The sequence below is a fragment of the Eleutherodactylus coqui genome, chromosome 5 (assembly GCF_035609145.1).
Source record: "Eleutherodactylus coqui strain aEleCoq1 chromosome 5, aEleCoq1.hap1, whole genome shotgun sequence".
NCBI classification, from domain to species: Eukaryota; Metazoa; Chordata; class Amphibia; order Anura; family Eleutherodactylidae; genus Eleutherodactylus; species Eleutherodactylus coqui.
In genome coordinates, this window is record NC_089841.1 from 164,003,315 (window position 1) to 164,030,768 (window position 27,454).

General features: G+C 44.8%; 1 protein-coding gene across 6 annotated transcripts; it reads left to right on the forward strand.

Annotated features, from left to right (window-relative positions):
• Positions 1-98: 98 nt before the first annotated feature.
• Positions 99-25,732, forward strand: PATZ1 (POZ/BTB and AT hook containing zinc finger 1). Of its 6 annotated transcripts, none has more exons than XM_066603617.1 (7): positions 99-315; positions 866-2,037; positions 8,790-8,853; positions 12,861-12,992; positions 14,635-14,806; positions 18,916-19,053; positions 24,843-25,732. In XM_066603617.1, exons 2-7 carry the CDS (start codon positions 893-895, stop codon positions 25,364-25,366), a joined length of 2,175 nt encoding a protein of 724 aa, XP_066459714.1. In that variant the 5' UTR covers positions 99-315; positions 866-892; the 3' UTR covers positions 25,367-25,732. The 6 variants fall into 6 exon arrangements, with proteins under 6 accessions (XP_066459714.1, XP_066459713.1, XP_066459712.1 ...); XM_066603616.1 differs by having other exon boundaries at positions 99-302; XM_066603615.1 differs by having other exon boundaries at positions 99-2,037.
• The last annotated feature ends 1,722 nt before the right edge of the window (positions 25,733-27,454 follow it).

The following is a 27,454-nucleotide window of genomic DNA, read 5'->3' on the forward strand; positions in this document are numbered from 1 at the left end:
ATGTGCGGGGTCTCCCAGTCTGCTTACAGGGGCGGGGGGGAGTGCTCACAGGGAGGGGGGACCGGGGGGCGGACACAGATTCTCAGCCTGGGGGGGGATCAGACACAAAGAGGCTGCGGAGGATCCGGTCAGAGCTACCCCTGTGTCCGGTGCGGGGGGGTTCCGGTATCCGGTTGGGGGTGTCAGTTTCCGGGGTTGAGGAGCAGATTGGAGAGCGCGGCAATTTACCGGGAACCTGCAACCGGGGCCCCTGAGAAGAGCGGCGCGCGCACCCGCGGAGGGCAAGGGGAGGAGCTACGTGGGTACGCGCACCAGGTGACATCACCCTGTACCCCCAATCTATAATAGGGGACCCTGCATAGATGGCCGTAATAATCTGTAGATCAGGCCTGGCTGGCTCTCCCGCCCCCAGACACCTCTGTGCCCGCAGACATTGACAGCCCCCACTGTACTGCAGGACATGACACATGTGCCCACCTGCCTGCTCTTCCCTGCCCACCTTGTGGTGTAGTTATGCATAAGACAACTAAGTGGCAGGTGACCCATCTGTGATGCCCCCTAGTCAGGCAAGGGTTAACTGTGCCCACTGAACCAGCAGAAGAAGTGTTTTTTATGACTTGACATAAAACTACATTGTTTCCCCGGGGTTCCAGGCCTTCCTCTGTCCTTGTTACATAACATTCCATGCTTAACTCTTTTTTTTTTTTTTGGAGGGCATCTTGCTTTTCCCCCAACCAAGAAGGGATGCCAGCAGGGGGTGAAGTTTGTGAAGCCCTGAAGAAGAGTCTCATGTGATGGCTCGTCTAGATGTTCTGTAATTTCCTGTTTCTGCCTCTGATTGCATTAGTTTTCTGTCCATCCTTAGGTGTAGAGTTCTGTGCCCTCGGATACCATGGAGCGTTTGGCAGAGGGCTGTGGGCCGTCATGTTTCACCTATCAGGTGCGTCAACACAGCTCCGATGTTCTCAATCAACTCAACCAGCAGCGTAAGAGCGGCGGGCGCTTTTGCGATGTTGTTCTTCGTGTCGGAGAGGATAGTTTCCCTGCCCATCGCGCTGTTTTAGCCGCCTGCAGCCAATACTTTGAGTCCGTGCTTGGAGAAGCAGAGGGGCCAGTTCCACGGGAGCTTGAGATGCACACAATCAGCTCCAAGGTTTTTGGGGACATCTTAGACTTTGCATATACGGCTCGCATCATTATCCGGCTGGAGAGTTTTCCAGAGCTTATGACCGCTGCCAAGTTCTTGTTAATGCGCTCAGTTATTGATATTTGCCAAGAGGTCATTAAGCAGTCCAATGTCCAAATCTTAGTGCCCCCTACACGACCAGAACTCATGCTTTTTCGATCAGGGGCTTCTGACCTTGGATTTCCATTAGACATGACTAATGGGACTGTCATGAGTGGCTCAGGTATTGCAGGGTCTTTAGGGGACGATGAGGAGGACTCTGTTCGTCCAGGTCCAGCTGTGCCAAGTCAAGCTTCCCTTCTAGCACTTGGCGGTTCATCACAAATTCTACCGTCTCAGTACCAAATGGGAGTACAAGGACTTGGAAGCAAACGAGGTCGTGGCCGGCCGAGAAAGCCCAGTGTTTTAGATTCGGTACTTTTCGGAGCCGTGGGTGGTTTGCGGGATGCAGGAGTACTTCCTTGTGGACTTTGTGATAAAGTCTTCACAGACCCTATACGACTGCGCCAGCATGAGGCACAGCATGGCGTTACCAGCCTGCAGCTGGGATATGGAGACCTACAGGCACCTCGTATTGGAGAGAATGGGCTCACCCAGGAGGAATCAGGGACCCCTAGAAAAAGGAACCGAGCAAGAAAACAGGTAGCTTGTGATTTGTGTGGGAAGATTTTCCGAGATGTCTACCATCTGAATAGACACAAGCTGTCCCACTCTGGAGAGAAGCCATATTCTTGTCCTGTATGCGAACTGCGCTTCAAACGTAAAGACAGGATGTCCTACCATGTACGCTCACATGATGGTTCGGTTGGCAAGCCCTACATCTGCCAGAGCTGTGGAAAGGGCTTTTCTAGGTGAGTTCAGCCTGCATGGTCTTTGGGGGAATGTTGATTATTTGGGACACATTTATCACATTTATTTGGAGAATATGAATGAAAATGGCACTTTGTGACCTTTTATTAATACACTGCAGTCCAATCTTGTGACCCATTTCCTTCCATGAAAGTTACCGTATTTTACTTTAATTACGTAAGTGCAATGATATCTACGTTCTTCGCGTTATCCCGTATAACTCCGTATACTATGCCTTACTATTGGAGACACATATTTGTAAAGATCTCTGCCTTTACCATTGTTGACAGAATGTTATTGTATCTGCTAGTTAGCTGATGGACCTCTCGTTATGATCTACTTACAGTGTCAGTAAGGTAAGAAAGTAGTAAGAACTTAGAAAATTCTCATCCCCAAGGTGAGTATAGTCAGATTGCTACAGTTCTTAGGCTTCCTACACATGGCCAAGTGAAACTGGGCCCATTATCGCGCAGGTGCGATGTACTGGCGGATGCGAGGCATTTTTTCGTCCCATCACTTTGGTAAGGTTGCGATTAGAGATGAGCAAGCATACTAGCTAAGGACAATTACTTGATCGAGCATTGTCCTTAACGAGTATCTCCCCGCTCGGAAGAAAAGGTTCGAGTGCCGGTGCGGGTGACAGGTGAGTTGCGGCCATGAGCTGGCGGGGGGGGGGGGGGGGAGAGGAAGAGAGAGCTCTCCCCTCCGTTCCTCCCCGCTCTCCCCCGTCGCTCCCTGCCCGCCGCCGGCAGCCGAATCTTTGCTCCCAAGCGGGCAGGTACTCGCTAAGGGCAATGCTCGATCGAGCAATTGCCCTTAGCGAGTACGCTCGCTCATCTCTAGTTGTGATCCTTTGATGCAGATTTCTTAGTTGTCTCAGAGAATCAGCAAATGTTTCCCATTGCTTTTAGTGGAAAACTTCACATGGCCAAAAAGTATACACTGCACCCCCAGACTTCAGTGGGGATCTACATAGTTTGTTTTTTGCATTTTCCTTCTTCACCCCAATATTTTCTCATAAGTAAAGGGCATTCAAGCAATTTATTCAAGCCTGTTAGAGAATTGCGTTATAATTATATACTCAGAATTGGTGCACAATGTTGAATTCATATTACTGTTTCTAATGTAGAGAGTTAACATAACAGCTGGACAAAGTTGGTTTTCAATGAGGCCGGCAAAAACATCGCACGGTATGTGAGGTGCGTGCGAGTGCGGTGCAAGGTTTCCCCATTGAAAACAATGGGAAACATTTGCAGATTTCACACGACTGACAAAATTGCGCAAGATGTGTGCAATGCAAGTCGCACAAATCTCGCGCGAATATGAACCTCATTCTTTTGCATGGAGTCATATACTTTAGCAATATGGCAGAACGCATCGCCCATTGACTTCAATGGGACCTTTAATGCCTCACATGCCGTGTGAGTGCGATGCGAGGCTTCCCATTGAAATCAATGGAAAACACTTCCGATCCTCTATCGCACGTGAAACTCGCACAATAGGATCGGAAATTCAGAGATGTGTTGTGGGGCGTTGTTGCCTGTTCACGAGTGCAATATCGGGCCGAGTTTCACGGACTGTTATCGCACTCACCACGTATAGGTAACCTAATAGGAATGATGGACAAGACCTTCTTACTATAGGTAGTATCGCTGTATTAGTCTTCCTTCATACGGGCGCGAAAATCACGCAAGATTTGTGCGTTGCAAGATGCACACATCTCACACAAATATGAACCCAATTCTTTTGAATGGGGTCATACACATGTGCGATGTTTTCCTGCATGGCTCTGTGATACAATGCGAGAAACAAATTGCAGCACGTTCTAGCTTTCTGCGTGCCCTCGCATCGCAGTGCCCACTGTTCTCAGTGTGGCCGGCGGCAGCAGCATCGCAACTTGTGCTAGGCGCACGCGATGCGAGGTCTCCAATTGAAAACTCTGCAATCCTCAGCTGTGGCTGTTTTGACATGAAAACGCCTCACATTCGCGGGGAATTCACATATTGGGAAGTGCAATATGTGGTCAGGATTCACGGCCCCATATCGCACTCGCCTGTGTGAAGTTAGCACCAGTCTATAGTCATACATAGCGGCTGAAAATCACATCTGAAAAGCGCATGTGATTTTACCACGATCTGCAATGTGATAATTGGTAACGCGGTTTTTACAGGGTGAAACGTAAAATAAACTTTTTTTACATGTAAAAAATGCACTTCCATTTATCACATTTTTGTCGAAAAACTTCATGCGATTTTAAACGTCACCTCTGCTGTGACGTCCTTATTTCATACTAGTTCTGGCCTAAACCGTACAGAACTCCATAAGCAGCGCTCTCTGAGGATATATGTATATGGCTGAGAAGCATATAAAGGAAAAGTTTGGGATACACTTCCGGAGGGTCTGGATGGTTCAGATGAAAGGTATTAGTAGCTGTGTACGGTATGTTGTGAAGTAGCTAGATGGCAGTTTTATGAAAAAGTCTCGAAAGTAAATTAGATTCTGCTTATTCATCCTCCTCAGCGCAAATGTTGACTTCAGCTTAAAGTATAGGAAACTAAGTTTATCCGAGCTTAGTAGCCACCAAATGCTGCTGTTTGTTTAACCTTAAAATGCTGGAATGTACTTCTGTGTAGCGTTTGCTTTGCACTGTTTATACAGCATGATCAGAACTTTAGTCAGATGTGTGTATATATATATATATATCAGTGCCACGTTTAGAGAACGACCGTTACATTGTTGCTGAGTGCTAATATTTCACCTCATTAATAGATGTGTACATTGTAACTATTCGTTGCTGCTGGCTGCACTTGTAATGGAAGTTCTTTGCATGCAAAACACTGTCAGCTCCCCACACCCCCCTGTTTTCATTTACCCGTGGGACGCCATCTCAGAATGTGTGCACCAAGGGCCCCCCACCCAAATGGAGGATTGCAGCTTGCATCCACTGATTGGTCGGAAGGAGATAGGGAGGGGAGCCAAAAGAACTACAAAGACACACTCTCCTCCCCATCAGGAAAATGTGATCTGCACCCTCCTCCTTGCAAAGGACATAGGGACACAGCGAGCGAGGGGAGGGCTGCAGCTAGCACTGAGCATGTGTGGGTGGATGAGGAGCGAGGCTCCGGAGGAACACTCACACACAGCTATTTGCAGATAATAACGTTGGCACTATTGTGTCATTTCTGCTGGCTTTAATCGGCAAGACTTTCTCCATTCCAGTGTGGTATTACTAGAACATATGTCAATGACAAGTATTGCTCCTATCCTATTTATCATCTACACTGATCTGATACCCTGGCAGCTGCCACGCTCCGCTGGATTGCACAGGGTGCTTAATTATTAACCCCGTGCAAAGCTCTAATATGCACCAAGCAGACGTGTTTTTACTAGTCAACGGCTACATATTTCGTAGCGGCTCATGAGAATGTTGCAAAGCAAAGTTAGCGTTTCACAGCCCGTACGCCGTTCCAGCAATACTACTGAGAATTCTAAGTACTAGCTACCGAAAAATGGTCGTTATTTAATTGTCCTGCCTGTTTCAGAGTATTTTCCACCTTGTACCACCATATGTATAATGTATTTTCTTGCTGCTAATGATTATGACTACTTGGGGTGCTCATACATGTGGCAGCCAATCCGCTGTAACCGTATGTAGTTTACCGCTAATTGCTGTGCTGCACCTGGACCTGGAAATTGAAGCTGTTGCAGGTACAGAAGGGCCTTTAGCATTTCATGGCCATGTGCAATGACCGTACTCAGCTGCAATGTGTATGGGCACCCTTAGGCCTCATGTCCACGGGCAAAATTGAACTGTGGAATCCGCGCGGATGATCCACAGTTCAATATGCCCATAGACATGCATTGGGCATCTGCAGGTAATTAAATACCTGCGGATGTCATTTTATCCCGGCGTGCGGATCGCAGGCGCGGGATAAAAATCACAACATGCTCCATTTACTGCGGTTTTCCCGCACGGACGGCTTCCATTGAAGTCAATGGAAGCCGTACTCTCCGCGGCACAGATACAGCTGACACTGTGTGCGTGCCGCGGATCCGCGAGAAAGCAGGACATTTAAAGAAAAAGTCAGCATGGCGCATGCTTTCGCAGTGCAGAAGAAATAAGATCCGTCCGTGATGGAGGAGACCCACGCTGCGTCAATACAGGTAAGTAAATGTATTTTTTGGCCTCCTGTCTGCAGGCACGAGTGGAATCTGCTGCGGGATTCTGCATTGGGAAACCGTGCGTGCCCGTAGACATGAGGCCTTAGGGACCTTTCACACGGGTGAAATTAGCCCGCAGGATGGACTGCAACATGCAGTAAATTCTGCACCACAATTCCCACAGCTCTGTGCAGATTTTGATATGGAATTGAAAATGGCTTAATTTTGCCAGCAGTTCTGCATCAAGATCCAAAATGAGAACTGCAGGGTTTTGTTCGGAATTCGCAGTGACGGATTAAAATACGGATATGGGTGCTTAATGTGCGCTAATTCCACCCATGTGAAAGGTTTCTAAAAGCTCCTTCAGATGAGTGTATGTGTAATTGTGCAAACCGCAGTGCCATGTATTTGCGCTCTGAATTAGGTAGATTTGTTCTTGTATTGGCGCTTTTTAATGTACTTTTTTGTGCACTGCACACTGCCATGTCTCGAATTGCGCAATATTTCATGCACCTCCTTACTTATTGCACTAGTACCTCCCATAGATTTCTATGTGGACCTTTGGTGTAGACATGCGCACACAAATAGAACAAGTCCTAAAAAAATGCACACGCAACAACAGAATAGGTTTACAAAGGCGTTAATATCAATGGGTTCTATTCTCTGCATATTGTGTGTGCAAATACATGCCTAAATACGTCCGCGTAAAGCCGCCCTTAGGGCTTATTCACACGTCCGTATATTGACCGGGTTTTCATGCCCGGCCGATATACGGTGTCCCTTTCTGCAGGGGGAGGAGGCTGGAAGAGCCGGGAGCTAGAGTGCGAATTTCACATCAAAGCCTAAGTTTTATTGCCAGCAAAATTAAGCCATTTTCAATTCTACAAAAAAATCCACACAAAGCCGTTCAGATTTTGGTGCAGAATTTACTGCGACTTGCGATGCTCAATATGCCCATGTGAAAGGTTCCTTATATCCACATAGGACTGATTTGCTCCGGATTTTCCCAGAATGAAAATCTGCAGCATTTACAGTAGTAGAAAGTAAATGAAATTTTAAAAATTGTTGCGCTGCAGAAAAAGTCCATTGCGGAAATGGACATGCCGTGCGCAATTTAAATCCGCAGCATGTCAATTACTGCAGTGTATTTTTGGTGCAGATTCCACCTTTTTAAATAAGGGGGTGAATTCCGCACAAAATTCCGTGTCTAAATCTGCACACAATGTTTTTGATGCGCATTTCATGCTGTGAATCTGCTGCGGAATATCCATTATGGACATTTCGCATCAAATCCACCCTGTCTGGATATACCCTTAGTGTGACCAACTAGCCTGTGTGCCCCCTTATTGCGCTTGTTTGCTTAAAAGCTTCACACGTGCATTTGGCAAATGACTTGTACAGCAACACATACGTCCCTGGCATGATAACCATAACAATTGATGTTACGTGACGATTTCACTATGGCTTCACAGTACATTTTGCTTCATTGCTGCCGAAAATCGCATGAAAGAAGAATAGCTGCGATTGATTCCTAAGCTTTAGCTGCATTTTCTCATCCAATCACATGGGCGGCTGCAGTGTATCAGCAAAAATATACGCTGCAGCGCGTAAATCCTTTGATCGGCAGAAATCCTCAGAATGGCTTCAGTTGCTTAAATAAAGCCAGCTGTAATCTTTTCCCAGCGTTGGACGCAGCTAAACTCCCTTCCCCCCTCCCTTTGTCAGCTCCCATAGAATCCTATGGGAGCCTCCAGCGTATCTGGGCAAAAGGTAGGGCAAGACCTATCTTTTCCAGCAATGTATAAAATCAGCTGCCGTTTTCTGTCGCCAATGTCCCATTATTCCTCGCGCAATGTTTTTACACGGCTAAAGATCGCTCACCTGAATGAATACATGCTTCAGATGGTCGCAATTTTTAATTGCCCAGCAGGCTATATATTATGTCACAGTTGCCGTTTTGGTTTAGTTTTCACTCTTAAACTCCTTCATCTTAGGGCTTAAACAGACGGACGTGATTTTGTTTCGTTTTGTAGGAGTGAACATCATGGCCGCAAAACGGGACAAAATTAGGTTTTTACTAGCGCGATTTTCGTGTGTTAATACTATGCGCGAGAAAACATAGGACTTGCCATATCTTTCTCGCACGTAGTTTTACTGTATGCAAGAAATATAGGGCAGGACCTATCTTCCTGCTTTTTTTTAACGCACATGCAATAACACAAAATTTCAACGGTTCATATGCTAATATGCGCCGTACTGCAAGTATTTGATCTCATTGCCCTTTTTTGCACATGCAAAAAAAATAAGACCTGCTCTATTTTTGTGCACACTTGCACACCCAAGGATCCCCATAGAAGTCTATGGGAGGTGCGCAAATGTGCATTTTTGGCTTTCCTTAGTCCTCTGACACGCACCTTCATGTGGCCACAACTATTTCTAGAGATGAAAATGAATATCCACCCCCTTCTGTGTCTTGTTTAAAAGTATGTAACTTATCGGAAGTGCATTTAGCAATAATTGTGCACAATATCTTCTTAAAATCATCTTTTGCTATTCTGACTTGTAAATCTATCTGATATACTTTCCTTTACAGGCCGGACCATCTGAATGGACATATAAAACAAGTTCACACATCAGAGAGGCCCCACAAATGTGAGGTATGGAGAGCGGAAGGATGCTATCGATTACAGTAGTGAAAGATTGTAGTTTTAGCTTATATTACATCCAGTGCCTTGGAAAGGTATTCACTACCCCCATGCTTTTTTATCAACTCCATTGTCATACAACCTGGAATTTAAATTGAATTTAAATATAGATTTTATGTAATGAACCTGACAAAATAGTACAAATTGTTACCGTAGAAAGAAAAACAAAATCTTGTCCTAAATATAACCAAAAACAGAAAAGTTCTTAGTACATATGTATTCACCCCCTTTGCTATGAAACCCCTAAATAAGGTCTGGTACAACCAAGTAAAGGCCCATTTACACGCAAAGATAATCTTTAAAACAATTGAAAGTTTTAGGGATCTTTTTGCATAGTGTTAATGTCCTCTAATTGCCATTAACACTTTATCATCTTCATTTGCATGTAAAAGGGCCTGCAGGAACTGTTTGCAGAGCCCAGAGGGTTTTTTAAACACCTGCCCAGCTGTGCGCACAGCTGCATTGTTCTCCTCGCGTCTGCCGGCAAATTACAATGTAATCTCCTAACTCCCATGGAGAACAGAGCATGTGATCTGTTGAAAGACCTTTTACCTCTCTGCGGCTAAACACCGGATTTTAAGTTCACCATAAAATCATCGATCAGACGAAAAGTGCAGGAAGCCTGCGCATACATATAACGATTATCACTCAAATTTAGTCATGTAAAAGAATTTTGAACGATAATCGTTGTGTGTAAATGGGCCTTTAGTTCAGAAGTCACATAATTATCCTAATAAGGTCCCTTTGTGTGCAAGCAAAACACCACATAATGTTACTATAAATTTGTTTGTTCTGAAATGCTCCCGAGCCTGAAATACCACTAAGCAAACAACATGAGGACCAAGAATCTCTCCAAATAGATGATAAACAGAGTTGTGGAGAAATATTTATCAGGGTTGGGGTATAAAAAAATATCCAAAACTCATAACATCTAATGGAGCTCCATGAAATCCATTATAACACAATAGAAAGAATTTGGCACAATTACAAACCTGACAAGAGGAGGCCGCCCACCAAAACTCAAAGACAAGGAAGGCATTAATCAGAGATTCAATAAACATACCAGCAACAACTCTGAAAGAACTCCAAAGATCCACAGCAGAGATGGAAGTAGCTGCCTGTAGGACCACTATACGTCATACACTTTACAGAGTGGGGCTTTATGGAAGAGCAGCCTGAGAAAAAAGAAATCACTTAAAGGGGTTCTGTCATTTAAAAAAACAATATTGTATACTTACCTATTCCTCCCCAGCTAGTCTTACCAGATCTTCACCTCACCGATCTTCTCCTGGCTCCTCTAGTCCCCCGGATCACCTCACCTCCAGCCGTTCGAATCCTCTTCTTCTGGTGACGAAGCGCACATTGCCAGCATTCTCCTTCCTGCAGGGCAATGTACGCTACATCACTAGTGACGTAACGTTCACTACCTACCAGAGAATGCCGAATCCTCAGCAGCCTGCTTTAGCACGACTGCACATGCGCAATGTCTTCATATACTACCTCCATCCATCAAGCTAATGAGCCTCAACATATTTTTCTGAACGGTCCAAGGGGAAACATTTCAGTGTCTTGGGATGGTCTTAGTCAAAGCACGGGTGTCATGACTTGAAGACTGCTGTACTCCAACGCAACCCATCAAAGTTGGAGCAGTTTTACCTGGAAGAATAGGCAAAATTCCACTGTCTAGATGGGCTAGCTAACAGACATACCTCGAGAGACTAGAATCTGCAATTTCTGCAAAAGGTGGCTCCACAAAGTATTTCCATGGGGTGAATACTTATGTACATTAGGGTTCTGTTTTTCTCTCTCAATTATGGTTTGTGTGACAGTAAAAAAAAAAATTCACCTTCAAAGTGGTAAATGCATGTTGTGTAAATGAAATGGCACAAACCCAAAAATATACATTAACATTCCAGGATGTAATGCACCAAAAATTGGAAAAAACAGCATGGTGATAAATGGTGTGTGTGTGAATAGTTCTGCAAGGCACTGTAGATCATCAACCCTACTTTACAATAACGTTTGGTCTACCTGTCTTTAGTTGACCGATACTAAGTCACAAGTTAGATAAGAAATTACATTCCTGCCTAATCCCTCATTTACACGTGACGACTGTCGGGCAAACGATGCCCGACACTCGTCCTCGTATGTACTCGCTCACGTGCTGTTGCACAGGAGCGAATATCAGGATTTTAAGCTGCATAAAATCCTGAACGATGATTGTTCAGTGTAAAATAGCAGCTGTTCAGTACTGAACCGCCGCTATGTTAAGTGAATGGAGAGGGGTGGGGGAGAGCGAGGAGTGAAATCTGCTGCAGCCGCCTAGCTGTGAGCCAACGATTCTCGCTCCTGTGTAACAGCACGGGAGCGAGCACATGCGGGGACGACTGTCGGGTATCGTTTGCCCATCAGTCATCCCGTGTAAATGGGGCTTCAAAGATAGTAAATAATGGCATTTTCACATTTGCTGGTGTAATTTCAGTGGTTTGTTGGATAATTATATCACCTTTCATGAAGTGTCCAATTATGATTCTGTTCTCTAAATTGGTTCTTGCATCTTCCAATATGATCTAATCACAGGAACAGCTCACTGTCCATATTCATATGAAACCAGTATGGGAATGATTCGGCAACTGTGCTCTGCCACAACCCCTCAATGGCTTCCCACTGAGGGACCATCAATGTGTAAATGGTGGCGTCCATAACTCAAGACCCCACATATCAGTAGAACAGACCATGAATGTGTCGGTTCCGCAGTGGAGGTCCTGTGGGTGTCCCAGTGGTCATTTCCTCACACGTGGTGCATTGATGGCCCATCCTAAGAAAAAGCACTTGAGCATCTGTCTTAAGACCTTGAAAACCCCTTTAAGATTGTTCAGCGTCGCACTGTATTTGACTAAGGTTATTACTTCTCATCTTCTGAGTGCGAAGCTTTTATGTCTCAGAATATTGAAATAGGCATCTAGTTCTACTTTCTAAAGAACATTAAGCAGTACTAAAGGCCTTAGATGTAATGATTTAGGATACTCACTTTCTTTTTGATATCTTGTAATGTGTTTTCCTAATTTATATGTCAAAAGGAGATCAAAAAGAGTCCCTGCATAATTTATTTAGCCGCATAGATTTGAGCGGTTATAGATCCAGCAGTTAATGTAGCAATAGCTATTGTCACTAACTTGAGGGTTATTGTAAAGCTGGGTCATTCCGGGACAAATCACCCGGGGGCTAACACCCCGCCGGCTCCGATTTGCATGAAGCTTTACACATTTGTTCGTTACTAGAATATACAGGGTTGTTACTAATGATCTTTCTGATGTGAAACACTCATAACTCACGTTTAGTGACACTCAGATACATAAATTGGATATCAATGGAAACTCAAACCTTTTCATTTAGCACAACTATCTAACGGTAAGACGTCCTTGTTGTCCGTAGCAACCAATCACAGCGCAGCTTTCATTTCTCAAGCTGCTAAGGTAAAATGAAAGCTGAGCCGTGATTGGTTGCTATAGGTAACAAGGACATCTTACCATTAGATAGTTTTGCTAAATGAGGCCCAAAACGTTTTTTTCTGCTGTAGTTGTTACTAGGGGGATAGGAGACAAAATGGCTGCGAGCGAAGACAGGAGAACGTTTTGAGACCTCGGTTTTCACGTTTACTAGACTGTTGGTGTGCAGCATCATTTTCAAACAAAGTTTGGGGAAGATCCATTCAGAGGGCGCACAATTCATAAGTGGGACTCTGATCTTAAGAATAAAGGTTGCATCTGTAAGTAAAAATCATCCGGCCGTCCACCAGTAAGCATGGAAACAGTGGAGCGCGTCCGTGCAAGTTTCACCCGAAGTCCTCAGAAAACCACAGTAAGAGCAAGTAGAGAATTGGACGTCCTGCAGACGACTGTGTGGAAGATTTGTGCAAACGTTTGTGATGTAATCCTTACCGATTGCAATTGTTACAGACCCTGAAACCGGACGACAATGCGAAGCGACGGTCTTTCTGCGAGAGTATGCCAACTGTAATGGAAACCGATGGTGTCATGGAGTCTTTAGTGATGAAGCCGCCTTCCACCATTCAGGAAAAGTTAACAAACGTAATGTCAGAATCTAGGGGGGGGAAACCCACCTGTCTACACCTGACTGCCCCCAAGGTTTGGCACTGTAACCTGTAAGAAAGTGTATGGCCCAATGGGGAAACAGTCATGGGGTTTTTGTACCTGGACGCTACAGATATGGCTTCTGTCGCAGCGGGAACAGGAAATCCCAGGTTTTATCTTCCACCTCTCACATTTTCTCAATCAAGTCAGAGATTATCTCAGTAGGCGACTACCAAACAGATGGGTCGGCCGTGCAGGTCATGACAATAGTGAACTTATTCCTTGGTCTTTACACCTGGTGACTTTTCTCCCTAGTATTAAAGATTGAGTCTACATGCCCCCCTTACCACCCACCATGCCTGATCTGCGAGTTCACATCACAGAAGCCTTTGTGTTAATCAATTGTGATTCGCTACAATGTGTAAGGCAGGAACTTGACTACAGGCTCAAGTGACAGAGGGGGCTCACGTTGATCACCTCTGATGTGGAAACCATTTTGGGTGTGCAAAGCCTTTGGAATTTCTGTTTCCATTGAATCAGCAAGATCATTTGTAATAACCCTGTATACAAAAATCTCATTTTTCAGACCTATCAGGTCACGGAGTCAAGAAATGGGGACCATTTTTCCATAGGTCACGAGAACCATATTAACATAGTATGTAAGGCCGGAAACTATTGGGTGTAGGTAGATGTGTAAGGGGTCATTGTCTTCATAAAAATTTGTAGATTTATAACATATTTTTTTCTAACACTGTAATTCCAGTACAAGGTTTTTTTTTGGAAGGGGTGGGGGCAAAAAGGACTTTTTAGGATACGCTTGGTCTATAGAAAGCTATATGTCACTGGCTATGTTTGGATACATTATTTTCATGATGAAACAAATTCCTCTGACAGCCCATTAATATCATCTAAGTAAAGCCTTCCATTCACTTCATGGAGAACACAGAGAGGTACCACGCTAGGTCCCGGCTTCAATGGAAAATCCGTACTGGGGACCCGCAGCACTCTTGACACCCCCCACACACATTGGGGAAAAGTTATCTGGTCCTGCTGATTTTAGCTGAACTGGGCAACTGTGGCATTTGTATGGGGCCAGCCATATCCTCCAAGATATGATACCAGGGCGGGGGGGGGGGGGGGGGAGAAGGGTCAGGCATGTTGAATTTCAATGCCAAATCCTTCTGTTCTCCTGGAGATAAGCTGCTGCCAGAGGTGTCTGTGACTTTCTGCACTCTCCCTTATGTACAACACAGAAATGCTCGGCTGAACTGACTTTGAGGGAGTTGGGGAAATAGCTGTGAGTGAACCAGCATTCAGGCTACAGCTATTAAAGGTGGGCACCTTAATTGACATTGCCATAGTGTTTAAGGGCTCACTCAGACAGGCTTATGTGTCCTGCATACTACACGCATAATACTAAATGCCCATTGATTTCTATTGAACCACTTAGACCGGCATTTTCATGCGTGTGGAAAAAAACACAGCATGTCCTATTTTTGCATATGCGATGAGATTTAACATACCCATGCACATGCTGTGTACTGCGTTTTTTAAACACGTAGCACGCCAGACTACTATGCAGATACTCTCACTTGGTAGATTTCTTCTATGCTGACTATTGAGGTAATCTTTCTTTCAGACATGTAATGCCTCCTTTGCTACACGGGACCGACTGCGCTCACACTTGGCATGTCATGAGGATAAAGTTCCATGTCAGGTGTGCGGAAAATACCTAAGAGCTGCGTATATGGCCGATCATCTTAAGAAACACAGCGAAGGACCCAGCAACTTCTGCACCATCTGTAACCGAGGTAACTAAGGGGAACATCCGTAGTCAGCAGTACTTCATGTCAGGAGGGCTTCTTGTGTGCCTACCTAGCACTGTTCTTTGCGGAAACAGACCACTCACTTAGTTTGTATGTGTTTATGAAGAGTTAGAAGGAAAGTTGATTAAGGGTTAATATGCATGCGAGTCATTAGTGTCCATATGATATGCAGGCAGATAGGCGTTATTATGAGACTGGCTCAAATATAGGAAATCTCAATATGCTGGGCCTAGTGTTTGCCGTTATTATTAGTTTTCACACTTCTAGGGAACAGTTTACTAATCAGCTTACAAAATGTCCCTTAATTACATGGGTTTTTTTTGACATTTTGACGTAGTAGTGTCTTTTCCGGCAAATAACTGCGTCCAAATGTTTTCGGAAGGTTAACAGTAAAATATGAATCAACCTACAAGCATTGCATTCATTGTGGTAGCATTTTTCTCACTTTTAGGCTACCTACACATGGCCGAGTGCGATCTTGGGATGAGAAACTCAGCCCTATATCGCTTTCGCCAACGTACATTTTTATGCCGATGCAAGGCGTTTTTCTGGAAAAAACGCCTCCCATCACTTCTGTGAAATAGCGATTAGAGATGAGCGAGCATACTCATTAAGGCGATTTACTCGAGAAAGCATCGCCTTTTTCCGAGTACTTGCTGGCTCGTCCCTGAAGATTTGGGGGGGGCGGCGGAGGGGAGCGGAGTGGAGAGTGAGAGAGATCTCTCTCTCCCTCCCGATCCCCTCCGCAACCCCCCGCTAACCCCCCTCGAATCTTCAGGGACGAGCCAGCAGGTACTCGGAAAAAGGCGATGCTCTCTCGAGTAAATCACCCTAACGAGTATGCTCGCGTAGCGATCCTCCGGCGGGGCTTTTAGGCGTGCTAGAGTATTGGCAAGTGTTTCCTATTGTTTTCAATGGGAAACCTCGCATTGCACTTGCGTGTGCATTGCACGCTGTGCGACGTGTTTTACTGTCTCATTGAAAGCAGTGGAGTTTCCCAAAAAATCGCTTTCCTGGACTTTACGATTGATGACTTATCCACAGCATAGGTAATTCATAATTGATCAGTGAGGGTCTTGCGCTTTGGATCCACACCACTTAGCTGCTCGCCAGCACGTGCCGCTCCCATTGAAATCAGTATTATCTGCTGCACTGCAGCTGTCTGTTTCCAACTCTGTCTGCGGTGACAGCTGGCCCGATATCAGCAGATCCGTGGGGATCCTGAGCAGTGGACCGACTATGATGACCTGAGGATAGATCATCAGTGGTGAAGTCCCAGGCAGCCCTTTTAAGGCTTTGTTCACATACACTTTTTTGTGGCAGTTTTTTTCGTGCTCATAAAAAGCAGCATGATATTCGTGAATTTGGCAAGTCTTTTTTTGATCACATATTCTTAATATGCTTTATTTTCAGTGTTTTTTTTTTCTTTTTTTAAGAGAGGTCTATGGGGCATCACCTAAAAAAACAGCGTACCCTGAGCCAAAAAATACACACCCGATGTGAGGAAAAACGCCACAAAAAATCTGCCCTGTTGGTAGTTTTTCTGGATTGATGTAAATTAATCTTAAACATTGTCTGATGACAAACGGCTATCTAATATAGATTGTGTTTCAGTTTTTTCCCTTTTTCAGAGCTCTCTGCTTGCTCCTTTATTCTTCACTTTCAGAGACTAAAGACCTGTCTTGATGATGTTGATAACGGTCGTCTCACACGGCTGCAGGACTTACCGTATTTTTCTGACTATAAGACACAAACATGGTACAATTTCTCTGCCGCTCGCAGAAATCGCAATTCGTTTCTGCGAGTTTGTAGGAAGAAGCGATTTTCCATAGCATGCTATGAACAGTACTTGCTGCGGAACCGCGGTGGGGGGCCTATCACGGTATCTGCAATGCAGGTGGCTTTGGTGTTTAACATGCCAGCTGCAGATTTATGTGTGTGCGTGCATATATGTAGCAGAACTGTATGTGTGTGAGTGCTGTAGAGCTCTGTATGTAGCAGAGTTGTGTATGCTGCAGTGCTATGTGTGTATGTTGTAGAGCTGTGTGTTGTGCGCATGTGTGCAATGTGTGTGCATCAGTGCTCTGTATGAGTATAATGCGAATTTATGTGCTTGCGCCATTGTTTGAATGGACACGCTATGTTTAATAGGAGCTGACTGTTTACTGATAACTCCCTTTTCAATTTTAGAACACCAAAATTCATGACAGTATCCCCTCCGTTTTGTTAGACCCCCAGAGATGTTTATTATAGTATTTAGATATGTTTTCTGTTGTCTAAACCTGGAGTACATCTTATAGTCTGAAAAATACGATATTAGGGCCGTTTACATGGCCGTAGGCATCTTATGTGCGCCTGCCGTAAGACGCCTGAACGGCATAGGGCTTGGTGCATATACGCCGAGGCCGCAATGCCATGTGGTCTGGGGAGACACTCCCACGGTATTAGTGTATCTTGATGCCATCACAAGTACAGGTGGAGCCAAGATACAAGGAGTTTGACAGGGGGGGGGGGGTGACACCCCCTTTTACTGATTGGCTGTCTTGCCCTCACAGGTCCTCGCCCTCACAGGTCCTGTAGCCACCGCTAGCCGCTCTGGAGGAAGGTGAGAGGCAGCGCTTGGTACTCATGAGCGGTGGTGATGATCAGACGAGGCCGTGGGGGAAGGGGAGAGCGCTCGGCCTGCAATCTGCAGCGCTGCTGTGCGACGGACCGCTGACCGGCGGCCCGCGGAACTTCAGAAAGCTGTGCTATGGGGCGCAGCGTAAGCACTTGTGACTTCAGTCGCACGGAACGGTGAGCGCTCCTCAGCATCGGAGACGGTGGCAGCAGCAAGTGGGAGCATGTATACTGACCTTGCAGTTGCTGTCCTCCCACGGCTCCCCTACAATCACAGCGTACAGGGGTGGAGGAAGGGTCGCCAGGAACAGTCACAGCGCCCGGCCCCAAGGCAGCGGCGGTCACAGCCGGCCCATCAGCAAATTCTGCAACGGCGAAAAAGGGTCGGCAGTGAAAACATGAAGGCAGCATTGGGGACAGCAGTAAAATGTGTAACGGCGATAAAGGGGCGTCAGGGACAGTGAAAGCGTGGCTGCTGGGACACCTGCTACAGTTAGCCCAGGGAAAAAAACAAGGACCTGTAAGCCTAAGAAAGGGGACAATGGCCTGCAGCCAATCAGGAACAGGGGGCGTTAACCCCCTGTCAAACACCTCGTATCTTGACTTCACCAGTACTTCCGGTGGCTTCAAGATACACTAGTACCCACTCCCTCTTCACTTCCACTCGCTGGCTCACCTTCTCTCTCCTCCCCTCTGGCCGTTTGCAATGGGAGGGGTGGGAGTTTAGCTTGTCTGCAGCCATCAATTTGAGGGGGGCAGCTTAGCTCCACTCCTCTCCTGCCTCCTCCCATTGCAAACAGCGGCAAGGGACGGAAAAAAGAAGGGGGAGGGAGTTTAGCAGTCACGCTGCTAAACTCCCTCCCTTCTCCAGCAGCTAGCATAGGCTCCCATAGGAACCTATGCCGCTGCCAGCGGCGGTGTGAAACCACCCAATTGGGCACTTTTACGCCGCGGAAATACGCCCCCGTGCACTGATGCATTGTAAGCCAATGCATCATAGGGGCAGCTTATATCGGCCAGGTGTGAAAACCCGGCCCATATACGCCCGGGTGAATCAGCCCTTAAAGTGTATTCAAGATCGCAGATTTCTGTGACCGCCCGATTCATCTAAATGAAACTTGCAGAAATCCATGCTGAAGCAATGCCAGACAGATCCACAGGACAGATCTTTCCATGAAATCTGCCGTGTTAAAATACTCTTTATATGGCCATACAGAAGTGTTTAACTTCACTTGTATTTGCGGTACAACCCCTTTAAGTAATTAATGTGAGTTGAAGGTTAATAGACTAACAAGCTTGATTTTTTTTTTCTGGAACTCCATTTATTTCTACCTAGCTGTGCAGATGAAGCCATATTGCATTCTGAACAATGCAAATAGAATTTGTGAGATGCTTGAGTAGTCTGCGTATCATGATGTTGTAAGCAGTTGGAGGTCTGTCTGTGGCAGCATCTTACCTGCTTTTATCTTGTCTAGGTTTCTCCTCTGCCTCATACTTAAAAGTCCATGTAAAAACACATCATGGCGCCCTCCTCAGCGCGGGCCCTCACCCGCCGGACTCCGTCCCAAACGGTGCTGCGCTGTTCCACTGTGTCCGGACCTGTGGCGTGAAAGGCAAGCGTTGCACAGCCGGCTGTCCGTGCAGAGGGGGGTGCATCCGTGAGCTAGAATGGGTTGTTAGATATTGTATTCATTGCAGGTTGCAGTTGTACACATTAGGCTTAAAAGGGAGTAATTAACCATGGACCACTAATACATACAGATATTAGCACTGTGTGCAGAGCAATAACTAAGGCTGTATTCACACTGGCCTCATGGTTCTGCACCATCAGGTTTCTATTGCCCCTCACTGATGGAATTGTGCGGATGGAACAATAATGGACTCATAAGTCAAAGTGATTTTTTACAATTCAGTTAAAAATGGATCAGTTGTAACCATCTGGGATCCTGTAAATATAGAACCTGTGATGCTGGTGTGAACACAGCGCTGGACTGCACAGCCCTGGCATTATGCATGTGAGAAGATGACACCATGGATATGTACAGTTATAATACCGCAGTTAGTAACTTTTGTTGATAAGAGTGCTTTCACATCTGCACTGGGAATTCTGCTTTTCTACTCCATCCAGGGAGCAGGAAATGGAATCCCCATGGCCGAACAGTTCCTTTACCGGACGGATCTGAATAGCGGCGGGCTGACCCCATTGACTATAATGGGGTCTGCCTACTTTCCGACCAGCTTTTGGTCAGAAGAAAAAGCGCTTTTTCTTCCGGTATTTTCAGCCGCATCTGTGACGGACCCTCCGGCTGTTGGTACCGACGCAGATGTGAAACCACCCTAAGAGATGTAGACATAAAATAAAATATGAAAAGTGCTTGCTCAATAGACCATGGCCTCCTCCAAAGGAAACATGTAAAAAACAAAACAGTACGCAGCACCATCTAAGCAAACAAGAGTGCATGGGTATAACAATGTTATGCAGATGGAACTAGTGTGGGGCAGAACACAAGACTGGTCCAGGCTGAACGGAAAGGGTTTTCTGGTCTTATGTAAATAAAGTTTAATCATTAAATAATGAAAAGTTCTATAACTTTCTTCTACACTTAGATAACTTGACATGTTATAGCAATGTCAGATCAATGGGAGGTATAAGAAGGTGACAGCATTCAGCTACTGAGTGTTTAGTAGAAGATCTATTGGGTAAATGACATGATCTCACAATATGGGGTGATTGTGGGTCAAGCTCTAATGCAAGCAGAAGAAAAACGCTGCATTTGTGAGTTGTTTGAGAGCTGCAAAAAACGGTCCTCTCATACTGTTGGTATTAATGGCTATTGGGTGCCGAGTTGTTAGATTGTATAGACTTGTATTAAGCTTGTAATAATAAGCTGGTTGCTAAGTGTACAGTATATGTTGTGTTTCAATTCCTCGCTATTTAAGATTATTTTTAATGCTGCTGTATACATCAACAGGGTTTTAGTATAAAACAGCAATAAACCTGAACAATGAGTGACAGACTACAGAAGACGAAAGGAGCCCGCCTATGAGAGCGTAGAGTGCATTCACACAGGCAGGTGCGATATCGCTCCCATATCGCACTTGCACAATCCTGCGATTTCTGCTGCTAGTGCAATGCGTTTTACAAGAAACCGCATCACATCTATGCAACAGATGCTGCAATATTGGGCGATTCCAACACAGAATCGCTGAAAAGTAGGAAATGAAGAGATTTTTCAATCTTCAACCATTGGTCTGAGAAAAAAAAATCGCTCATGTGAATAAACTCATTGAGACCAATGTGTTCTTTTCACGCGTGATATCTGACCATATCTCAATCAGTTAGATCAGTGTTCCCCAGCTCCAATCCTCACGGACCGCCAACAGGTCATGTTTTCAGGATTTCCTCAGTGTTGCACAGGTGATGTAATTATTGTCAGTGCCTCAGACATTGCCACAGGTGTTCTAACTATAGGATATCCTAAAAACATGACCTCTTGGTGGTCCCTGAGGACTGGAGTTGGGGACCCCTGAGTTAGATATTGTTTGTGAAACTCGCCTGTGTGAACGCACCCTTGTAATCTACAAGGCCAGGAGGAAGGAGACCAGAAGTCAGAGTAGAAGCTGCTCATATGCAGTGTAATGGCAGTAGGGATTTTTGTAGTTTGTAGGCTTATCTGAAGTTGGGTTTTCAAAGGTGAGGGAGAGCTTGATCATCTGCAGAATTGAGTTCCAGAGTATGGAATATGGGCAGAAGAAATTTTGGAGACGGTTGTTTGAAGAGCAAGAAAAGAAGGAAGTTTGTGAGAATCGGAGATTATGTGGGGAGGTATTGAAAGAGTAGGTCGAAGATGTATAGAGGGGACAGGTTGTAGGTGGCCTTGTATGTTACGGATTATATTTTGAACTGGATTTTCTGGACAATGGGCAGACAGTGAAGGGATTGGCAGAGAGGAGAGGCAGAGGATTAAAGGCCCATTTAGACACAACGATTATCGCTCAAAATTTGCTCAAAAGCCATCTTTTGAGCGATTAATCATTGTGTCTAAATGTGCCCATCTTTCAGTTTTCTGCTGAACGATGGAATTCAGTTCTGCTTGAAATCCGTCGTTCAGCAGAAGAGCTGAAAATACGGACCGCACACTGTGTTCTGCAGGGTAAGAGCTGATAACAACTGATTGCATTGTCTCAGCTGTCAGGCCCATGGCAGAACAAAACAAGAGTATTCAGCGAACAGCGGGTGGTCTGTTCCCTGAATACAGCTCCCAGTGGCTTACATGCTACTACTTGGTACTAATAGGCATTAGTACCAATTAGTAGTTTATGCAAAATGATCGCTCAAAAGCCATCTTTTGAGCGATCATCTTTGTGTCTAAATGGGCCTTAATAATAGGAAAGGTAGATTAGTCAGCAGCAGTATTGAGATTGGTTTGGAGGGGGGCAAGAGTGTAGTCTAGGCAGGAAACGATAAAGGCATGCACTACCATTTTGGTTGACTTGAAATTTAGGAAAGATCAGGTTCTAGAAATGTTTTTGAGTTGAAGGCGGCAGAGGTTGGTAAGGGCTTGAATATGCAGTTGGAGGGACCGAGCAAAATCAAAAACGGTTTAGGCTTCTTTTATACGGAGTGATAAATTGTTCGGACGAGCGAACAGTGTCAGAGTTTGCTTGTACGACCTGTTTATACAGGCAGATATTTACACCGTGTTTACACTTAACTATAGCATTCAAATTCGCACAATCCAACAATTTTTTTTTGGACGATAATTATAATTGTTCCGTGAAAAAGGGGCCCTTCCTGTCAGTGGATGACAACATTCTGTCTAGAGGCTGAATATCCATACAGACTAGTCCTGCTCATACACTTGGGTACAGTTCTTTACAGTGTAGACAATACTCTCCCCTGAATCACCTGTATCAGTGTACAGTAGAGCGGAGCCTGGCCTATACTTTATGTTCATTCGCTCACAAAGCATTACCTACACTGGATACAACTGTATGCCGTTTTTAGATGAGAGCAAGTCTAGGTCTGTATGAGTCTCTGGATGTGAACAGGAATGTGGGCGTTCGTTGAAAGCAAACAGATCTTAAAAGTGGTAAAGAATTGAAACACAAAGTACATTAAGGTGCTTTCACACGGGCAGCTTTCCTGCACAAAGGAGCACCAATTGACACTATAACAAGTAGATCTGTGCTCATTTAAAGGACCTTTTACATTAACTGATGCAAATTGCATGAGGAACAATTGTTAATATGATCGTTTGGGCCCATATAGTTTGCATATTGACTCAAAACATTTGCTGTTGACATGGGAGGGGGGGTGCTGGCGACAAACAATTCTTTTTTAGCCCATATGAAAGGTGTGAACGAGCTTTTGCTCAATTGTCAGCTGATTGCTACCTTCTTTACAGCGGACAGTCATTGGGAATGAATGTCCTTAGGAATGTTCATTCAGTCAATTATTGGTCCGCGTAAAAAGACTTTTAATTATATAATTAGTAAACTTTGTTTACATAAAATTGGATAACCCCTTTAATATTTCTCATACGTTTCCTTCTATTTAATAAAATTTCTGACTTGGCCCCTTGTATAATGACAAAAAGACCAATACAGATTACTAGCGATTTAGAGGCTAACTGCACTTTTTAAAATCTTTTGATATGTCAAAAGTTTTTATCAGTGGGGTCCGGGTGCTGATACCCCACTGATTGCTGAAAGGAAGGGACTGCAGTACTCACCCAAACACTGTGCCTCTTTGGCTTTCTTTCTTGCTTGTTTGCTCAACTCAGTAGCTGAAGACTGACACATAGATGCCTATAGAAGTCTATGCATCTGTCTTCAACTACCAAGAGGAGCGATCAAGTAGTGAAGACAGCTAAAGGGGCACAGCGCATTGGTGAGCGCTGTAGCACCTTCATCTGAACAGTCAGTGGGGTCTCAGCACCCAGACCCCAAGTGATCAAAACATTTGACATGTTGCTTTGACTTTTAAAAAGTGCAATTACTCTTTAAAGAGGACCAATCATATTTTTTTATAAAGAAATAAATAAGAACAGGGTACATGGGGGCTAGCCTGCAGCCCATGAATATTGAGGACTACTTCTTGTAGTTCTTCCTCTGTGTTTGACTGCTACTGATAAAATGCAAGTTTCTGATAAATTGCTTCACAAATACATAAGCTAGGTATATTGTTTCAATCACCGTGCCTGTTACTACCTTATGCTGCATTCGTAGAGATTAGTATACAGGTGGAGACAAATTCACTTTATGACACTTTCACAACTACCTGTAAGGAGTCAGCTACGATGTTTAGGTAGTGGAGCTTCTAATAATGCTCCAGGCTCCCTTTTATACCTGATCTCACTAGGTAGCACAAAGTCTCTGAATAAAAGAGTGTTGTGTTGTGTAATACAGCAGTTATCATCGATGCCACAGAGGGTATGGCAAGGAACCTGGGGCAATATGAGAAGCTCCACTGCTGGAACTTCATAGCGGACTCCTGTGAGCAGTTGGGCAAGTTTCATATGTCTTATAAAGTGGAAACAGGATGTAAGTGTTATACTTACCTTCCTCGTCATCCCCTCGGTATGAGAACTGAAAGCCGCTGCTGAATGCATTGAGCAGCGCTGATAAGTAGTCCGCCTGTTCTAACTTTTTAATGGGCGAACTACTTAGTAGCACCACTCAATGCATTCAGTGGCAGCTTTTAGCGCTCACATCAGGGGAACAACTTGGAAGGTAAGTATAAAACTTAAATCCCCGGGTCACCTACTTTCAGCCCATAAACTTAGTTAAAGTGATACGTTCTCTTTAAGGATTTTTCCCAACTTGATCATGTATGACATATCTCTGGGACCTGCAGCCATGGGGAGCCACAGAATCTCTTGCTGAAACTGTCACCTTCTGCCTTGTCCATGCGGAGAAGGAATACTGTAGTGAGGCGAATGCACATTTGCATGGCTCTCTCCATTTACTTCTATGGGAGTTACTGAAACACCCACTCACAACTGCTTGAGTGTTTGCATAACTCCCACAGAAGTGGAGTTATGGAGTTGTGGAACCCACATCTATCAAGCATCTATGGCATATTCTATAGCAAGGCCATAAATGTTCAAGATGGGAATACCCTTTTCAAATGCCATAATATTTAAAACTATTAATGATTTGCTATCTGAGTTCATTCACAAATTAATTTTTGTTTTTATTTTGTATATTGCAATTCTCTTTTGATATTCATGCCACCTCACACTTGTATATTCAGTAGTTACAATGTGGTAGAAGATGGGATCTTTAGGAGACTAGAAAGTAATTTGAAATAGCCAGTTGTCCTTTAGTTGGCTTTATAGAGAAGGTTCTTTTAAAATTAGATGCCAGGCCCTTTTCACTGATTTTTCTTACTTTTCAGAGGGGGAGAAATGTCAACATGGAGAACAAGAGAGTTCTGACTCCTACGGTGACCTGTCTGATGGAAGTGACCTCAAATCGCCAGAGAAACAGAATTGTAATGGATCATATCCGACGTATGACTTGGTGATTCCCAAGAAAATAGAGCCAGAATCAGAGAAACGGTATCCCTGTTCAGAGTGTGGCAGCTTCTTTCGCTCAAAGGCCTATCTTAATAAACACATCCAGAAAGTGCATGCTAGGCCACTCGGAGCATCCCTTGGTGATCTAGGGTCAACTTTAGGTCCTGCTCTTGGCCCTGCCCTGGGACCAGCCCTTGGGCCTCCTCTTGGTCCACCTCTTGGTGCATCTCTTGGTGCATCTCTTGGGCCAGCTTTAGGATCTGCGTTAGCTTCTCCTTTCTCTCCACAACAAAATATGTCCCTGTTGGAGTCATTTGGTTTCCAAATTGTACAGTCAGCTTTTGCTTCCTCACTTGTGGAACCAGAGGTAGAACAGCAGGGAATAGGTGGTGAAGGGAAGTAAAAGTGAGATTACTTAACAAATGAGAAAAATGGTAGTGCCTAATCATGTGAAAAGCATTATTACTGTGCATGAGCCCCCAAAAGAGCACTACGAAAGACTGGAAGACCCAATGAGATCGGTATGAAGGGTGTAGGCCGACGTTCAGAGAAGTGCGCAGTGACACCAACAGAACAAGAACGATGAGCACTTAGCATTTCTCCAACATTTACACTGATCTCAGAACTATACAAAGTCTCATGAACTGAGGGGTCAATGTGTCATGGGGCACGATGACAAATTTATATGTGAATGTTTTGTACTCTCCTGAAAACTGATCATCAAAATGCACAAAGCTGGACACATTGTAATAAACAGATTCACGCGTGATTCCTTCTCAGATATATATTGTTGTGTTTCAGTGTACACACTGGGGTTGGAATTCATTTCTTATCAAGACGTGGCAGGGAAAAATGGGGTTAGTGCTGGGGTCATGAATGAAGCTGTTGAGCAAGTCTTATGGGTTTGCAGAGGGCACATCACTTGGCAGTCATGAAGGGGTGCCACTAGCGCTATGGCCTGAACAGCAAGCACGCTTGGTCCAAAGTTTGCTGCTCGAAGCTTTGGAAAGGCAGCTGCAGAGCTACATTAGCTAGCATGATGATTGAGCAATGTTATTTGGGCACTGTGTGATACGGCTATTACACTGTTATCTTGATATTATATAGTACACCGAAAAGGGAGGGGGTGAATCCATAAAGTTTGCATAGGGCACCAACCAACAATGGCCCAGCTTATACTACATTTGGTACACAAGTACAACAGAGCTGCAGTTTTATTATGCGATCTTTAATTTGAATTCCCTGCATGCTAATATCATGTTGCCGCCACAAGTATAGAGAGTAAGTCCGGTCTCAAACGGACGAGTCGGATTCAGCATGCGAAATCCGGTCGGCGACCGCGAGTACCTCACCACAATACAGAATATACAAATTTCTCTAAAAATCTTTTCTTTTCCTGAGACCGACCTCAGGGTGCGTTCACACATAGCGGAATTGCTGTGGAATGTGAGCCGAAATTACGCAGCAATTTACAGTACAGTGTAAGTGAATAGGCTGTCAACAAACCCCAAACTCATTCTGTTAACAGCGGAAAAACTCCCCAGTGGAAGCCAGCCATGCTGCAGATTTTCACATCCACAGCATGCTCTATTGTTGCAGATTTTCACATCCACAGCATGCTCTATTGTTGCAGATTTTCACCACAGAATTCATTTATTGTAATGCAATGACTGAATTTTGCAGTCAAAATCAAAATATGAATTTTCGTGAATATTTGGTGCGCGATATATATTGAACCACGTTTGAGCAATAATCGTCCCGTATTAATGGCCTTTCGATATGCACCTTTCTTAAAGCATCTTTCGCTAAAATAATCTGATCATGGGGGTTTAACTGCCTGGAAATCAGCCTTCATCCCAGAGACAACACATGTTCCCTGCAGAGTTCCAAGGATATATACTGGGTGTAGTCAAAAAGACTAATGGCCTTTTTACACAGGCCGATAGCCGGGTAAACAACTGCACGGGCACTGACGTCACGGTTAGCGCCATGCAGAGCGTTTACACTGACACACTTCACCGCTGGATCGCGGGCTTCTCACAGCGCTTCACCTTCTATGTGAAGCGAGGAGCATTTACACTAAATGACAAGCCCGCGATCAAGCGCTGCTTTTTATGCTGACAGTCGTCGATAAGAACCTGCGAGCGAATAGTGAGCGATAATCGCCCCGTGTAAATGGCCCATAACCCAGCATTGTATCTCAATACTGCTGCCATAGATTGAAATAACAATAGTGCACAAGAATAGGAAGGCTTGGATGCGCTACACGTTGGTATGGCGTAATGAGGGCAACGGAAGAAGGATTTCAATTTTATGTTTTCCAGTTAGTTTTCTAGTTTATAACACCCAAGAAAAACTTGTTCGGGACCCTCATTTATTAGCCATAGGCTAAAGCACTTTTGGAAGCCAAAACCAGGTATGGCTCTTAAGAGCAGAGAGTGTGAGGGCCTCTTCACACCACATTGAGGCCGCCATCCCTGGGTTCCCTCAC

What these genes read in the sequence shown, in the direction of transcription:
- PATZ1 (XM_066603615.1), top strand. Translation starts at nt 893, where the DNA reads ATGGAGCGTTTGGCAGAGGGCTGTGGGCCGTCATGTTTCACCTATCAG. An exon ending in TGTGGAAAGGGCTTTTCTAG is followed by an intron (nt 2,038 to 8,789) that starts GTGAGTTCAGCC and finishes TTTCCTTTACAG; the next exon opens with GCCGGACCATCTGAATGGAC. An exon ending in CTGCACCATCTGTAACCGAG is followed by an intron (nt 14,807 to 18,915) that starts GTAACTAAGGGG and finishes TATCTTGTCTAG; the next exon opens with GTTTCTCCTCTGCCTCATAC.